This window comes from Acipenser ruthenus, unplaced genomic scaffold, assembly GCF_902713425.1.
Source record: "Acipenser ruthenus unplaced genomic scaffold, fAciRut3.2 maternal haplotype, whole genome shotgun sequence".
Lineage (NCBI taxonomy): Eukaryota > Metazoa > Chordata > Actinopteri > Acipenseriformes > Acipenseridae > Acipenser > Acipenser ruthenus.
Genome location: NW_026708479.1, coordinates 47,501 through 52,460, shown reverse-complemented (window position 1 = coordinate 52,460; position 4,960 = coordinate 47,501). Strand labels below are relative to the sequence as shown.

General features: G+C 56.7%; 2 protein-coding genes across 3 annotated transcripts in view; both read left to right on the top strand.

The window, feature by feature from the left end:
• Positions 1-178: 178 nt before the first annotated feature.
• On the top strand, positions 179-3,206 carry LOC131733489 (40-kDa huntingtin-associated protein-like; the record flags this gene model as incomplete). The annotated part of the gene is given in 4 exon segments (XM_059021196.1): positions 179-257; positions 2,335-2,381; positions 2,591-2,646; positions 2,953-3,206. Coding segments are annotated over 4 exon segments (264 nt in total), but the record flags the coding sequence as incomplete, so codon positions are not given.
• A 97-nt stretch (positions 3,207-3,303) lies between these two features.
• LOC131733488 (germ cell-specific gene 1-like protein) overlaps positions 3,304-4,960 on the top strand; it is a 6,426-nt gene continuing 4,769 nt past the window's right edge. Inside the window, exons 1-3 of one of the 2 annotated variants that reach the window (XM_059021194.1) lie at positions 3,304-3,704; positions 4,322-4,549; positions 4,827-4,897. In XM_059021194.1, coding sequence (XP_058877177.1) covers positions 3,700-3,704; positions 4,322-4,549; positions 4,827-4,897 — 304 coding nt within the window. In that variant the 5' untranslated portion in view covers positions 3,304-3,699. The remainder of the gene's footprint in view (positions 3,705-4,321; positions 4,550-4,826; positions 4,898-4,960) is intronic. The other variant, XM_059021195.1, reaches the window with a different exon arrangement.

Genomic DNA, 4,960 nt, shown 5'->3' with positions numbered 1-4,960 from the left:
TAGAGCATGTTAGTCAGTCTGTCTAGAGACACAGGGAGAGAGACACACATACAAACACACAAAGAGAGAGACACACACGCACACACACGCACACTCACACTCACACACAGGGTGGTTGTGTGATTATTCTGTACAGCGTGTCAGCAGCCCCCCCCCCCCCTCGTCTCTCTCGTTCCAGCCCCCCCCTCAGAAGCTGCTCCCGGAACACGCCCAGACCCTGGAGAAATACGACTGGGAATCAGACAGCCACTGCCAGGGTAAGAGCAGCACCCCAACCCCCACACCCGAACCCCTACCGACACCCCAACCCCAACCCACACCCACAACCAACCCACAACCCAACCCCAACCCACACACCAACCTCAACCCCAACCCACACCCCAACCCCCACACACCAACCCCAACCCCAACCCCAACCGACACCCCCAACCCACACCCCCAACCCACACCTCCAACCCAACCCCAACCCACACACCAACCCACACACCAACCCCAACCCACACCTCAACCCCAACCCACACACCAACCACACCCCAACCCCAACCCCAACCCACACACCAACCCCAACATCAACGCCAACCCCAACCCCAAACCACACCCCAACCCCAACCCACACCCCAACCCACACCCCAACCCCAACCCACACACCAACCCCAACCCACAACCCAACCCACACACCAACCCCAACCCACACCCCAACCCCAACCCCAACCCCCAACCCCAACCCCCAACCCCAACCCACACCCCAACCACACACCAACCCCAACCCCAACCCCAACCCCAACCCACACCCACACCCCAACCCCAACCCACACACCAACCCCAACCCACACCCCAACCCCAACCCCAACCCCAACCCCAACCCCCAACCCCAACCCACACACCCCAACACCAACCCACACACCAACCCCAACCCACACCCCAACCACAACCCCAACCCACACACCAACCCCAACCCACACCCCAACCCCAACCCCCAACCCCAACCCACACCCACAACCCCAACCCCCAACCCCAACCCACACCCCAACCCCAACCCCAACCCACACCCCAACCCCAACCCACACACCAACCCCAACCCCAACCCACACCCCAACCCACACACCAACCCCAACCCACACCCCCAACCCATACCCCAACCCCAACCCACACACCAACCCCAACCCAACCCGAACCCCAACCCACACACCAACCCCAACCCCAACCCCAACCCCAACCCACACACCAACCCACACCCCAACCCCAACCCACACCCCAACCCCAACCCACACCCACACCCAACCCCAACCCCAACCGACACCCCAACCCGCACCCCAACCCCAACCGACACCCCAACCTGCACCCCAACCACAACCCACACCCCAACCCCAACCCCCAACCCCCAACCCACACACCCCAACCCCAACCCACACACCAACCCCAACCCACACACCCCAACCCCCAACCGACACCCCAACCCGCACCCCAACCACAACCCCAACCCAACCCACACACCAACCCCAACCCACACCCCAACCCACACCCCAACCCCAACCCACACACCAACCCCAACCCACACCCCAACCCCAACCCCAACCGACACCCCAACCCGCACCCCAACCCCAACCGACACCCCAACCCGCACCCAACCACAACCCCAACCACACCCCAACCCCAACCCACACCCCAACCCACACCCCAACCTCAACCCACACCCAACCCCAACCCACACCCCAACCCACACACCAACCCCAACCCACACACCAACCCCAACCCACACCCCAACCCCAACCCACACACCAACCCCAACACCAACCCACACCCCAAACCCAACCCCAACCCACACACCAACCCCAACCACACCCCAACCACACACCAACCCCAACCCACACCCCAACCCGCACCCCAACCCAACCGACACCCAACCTGCACCCCAACCACAACCCACACCCCAACCCAACCCCCAACCCCAACCCCCACACACCAACCCCAACCGACACCCCAACCCGCACCCCAACCACAACCCAACCCCAACCCACACACCAACCCCAACCCACACCCCAACCCACACCCCAACCCCAACCCACACCCCAACCCCAACCCACACCCCAACCCACACACCAACCCCAACCCACACCCCAACCCCAACCCACACCCCAACCCACACCCCAACCACAACCCACACACCAACCCACACCCCAACCCCACACCCAAACCCCAACCGACACCCCAACCCCAACCGACACCCCAACCCCAACCCACACCCCAACCCACACACCAACCCCAACCCACACCCCAACCCCTTTGAAACATGCTGAGTGACTCTCTGTTTGTTTCATGTTTTTTATCCTGCAGTGAATTTCCTGCAAGAGAACGTGTTCCTTCTGCTACAGTCAGTGGTGGTGAGTCTGTGTGTGTGTGTGTGTGTGTGTGTGGTGTGTCTGTCTGTGTGTGTGTCTGTCTGTCTGTTACTAGTGTGTCTGTCTCTCTGTGTGTCTCTCTGTCTATGTGTCTCTCTGTCTCTCTCTGTGTCTCTCTGTATGTGTGTCTCATTTAAAGACACTGAACGCTCTGTATTGAACACTCTGTCGCTGTTTATTTCGACCTCTAGATGGCGTGTCAGGAGAAGGACATCGACTCCCTAAAGTCTCTGCAGACGGAGCTGTGGTAAGCAGATCCTCACTCATTTCTACAAGCAGCTGTTGAATCGGTCCAGCCCTGGCTAGGACTACAGCTCCCAGCATGCCTCTGTGTTTGGGGCAGTGGTGAGGGATGCTGGGAGCTGTAGTCCTTTAACTGCCTTGCGCTATGCTTTGGTCTTGATACACCACCTAACTCCCCTCTCTCTCTCTCTCTCTCTCTCTCTCTCTCTCTCTCTCTCTCTCTCTCTCTCTCTCTCCTCTCTCTCCTCTCCTCTCTCTCCCTCTTTTTCTATCTCTCCCTCTCTCCTCTCTCTCCCCTCCTCTCTCTCAGGCCTCTGCTCAGCCCTGAACAGAATCAGCTGCTTCACCTGTTGGTTCTGGAGAGAGTGTGTCCGTCGGGTCAGGGGTTCTGAACCCGGGCCAGGCTGGTCTCTCCGGGTCTGCGTTCACTTCCCTCTGCGCTCTGTGTTATTATTATTATTATTATTATTATTATTATTATTATTATTATTATTATTATTATTATTATTAACTGCACATTATTGATGAGTTTCCTCTGCATTAATAAATGTGAATCTGAACTCAGTGCTGGTCCTTCTGGTTTCATTATTTTGTAGTCTTAGTGTGTTGTGTGTGTGTGTCTGTGTGTGTGTGTGTCTGTGTGTGTCTGTGTGTGTCTCAGTGTGTGTGTGTGTGTGTGTGCGTGCATGTGTGTGTGTGTGCGTGTCTGTGTGTCTCAGTGTGCGTGTGCTTGTGTGTGTGTCTGTGTGTGTGTGTGTCTCTGTGTGTGTGTCTGTGTGTCTCAGTGTGTGTGTGTGTGTGTGTGTGTGTCTCAGTATGAGTTATATATCTAGCTGTGTGTCTCAGTGTGTGTGTCAGAGAGAGAGAGGAGAGAGAGGGGTGAGAAGGGGGGAGGGAGAGGATAGGAGAGAGAGAGAGAGGGGGGGAGGGTGTTAGCCAGATTATTCTCCACTGTAATGTTCTCTGCAATCGTTTTTTTTTTCAAATTCATATTTAATATCGGACATCCTGCCTAAGACACAGAGAGGAGCTGAGGAGGATCACACAGACTCTGGATATGAGGTAAGAGGAAGCCTGATTCAGCCCCATCCAGCCGACCCCCTGTCCCTGTCTCTCATGGTGCGTGGTTCCTGTCTGTCTCCTCACTGAACTAATAGCAGTGTCCAGTCAAACCCCTGTCCATGTATAAAAGAGTTGACTGAAGTTCTCTCTCCCTCCTCTCCTCTCCTTTCCCCACTCCTCTCTCCCCTCGCTCTCCTCTCTCCCTCTCCCCTCCTCTCCCCCTCTCTCCTGTCCTCAACCCTCTCCTCTTAACTCCTCCTCTCTTCCCTCCTCTCCTCTCTCCCCCTCTCTCCTCTCTCTCCTGTCCTCAACCCTCTCCTCTTAACTCTCCTCTCTTCCCTCCTCTCCTCTCTCCCCTCTCTCCTCTCCTCTCCCCTCTCCCCTCTCCCCTCTTCTCTCTCCTCTCTCTCCTCTCTCCCCTCTCCCCTCTCCTCTCTCCCCTCTCCTCTCTCCTCTCTCCCCTCTCCTCTCTCCCCTCTCCTCTCTCCCCTCTCCTCTCTCCCCTCTCTCCTCTCTCCCCTCCCCTCTCCTCTCTCCTCTACCCCTCTCTCTTCCCCTCTCTCTCCTCTCTCCCCTCTCCTCTCCCCCTCCCCTCTCTCCTCCTCTCTCCTCTCCAGGTCTCCTCTCTTCTCTCTGCGGGGTCTCAAGCCTGCATTTGCTCTCCTCATGAATCTCTTGGCTCTGTCTCTCTCTGGGATGGCTCTGCTGTCTTCTCATTGGTGTTGGGGTACACAGAAGGTCCCCAAACCGCACTGTACCCAGAACAAAACCTCGCGGTGCATCCCCGTCCCTGGGGTGTCCCATCCGCTGGAGGTGCAGCTCTCCTGGGAGACGGGGGACGACAGGTTCAAATTATTTTGAAATCTCCTGATGCTTAACAATTCACTGTGCAGCGGGAGTCTGATTCCCAGCCCTGTAGATAGACTTTGGTTGAAGGAGGTTTGTAGCTGATTTTATAGTGAAGAGAGCTACAGGATATTGCTGGGAACTGTGGGATATTTAGACAGAGAGATCAGGGATGGGAATCAGACTCCTATCGCACAGCAGTGTGATCCAGTCCAGGTTTCACTGTGAATTTAATAATAAGACTGTTGTTTTTTTTCTTCATGTATTTCATGGCAGATTCATCTTCCCCTCGTTCCACACCGGGCTGTGGCTGTCATGTGAGGAGAACATACACTCAGAGACAGGAGGTGAGAGAGGAGGAGAGGGGAGAGGGGGGAGAGGGGGCAGAGGGAGGGGAGGGGGAGGGGAGA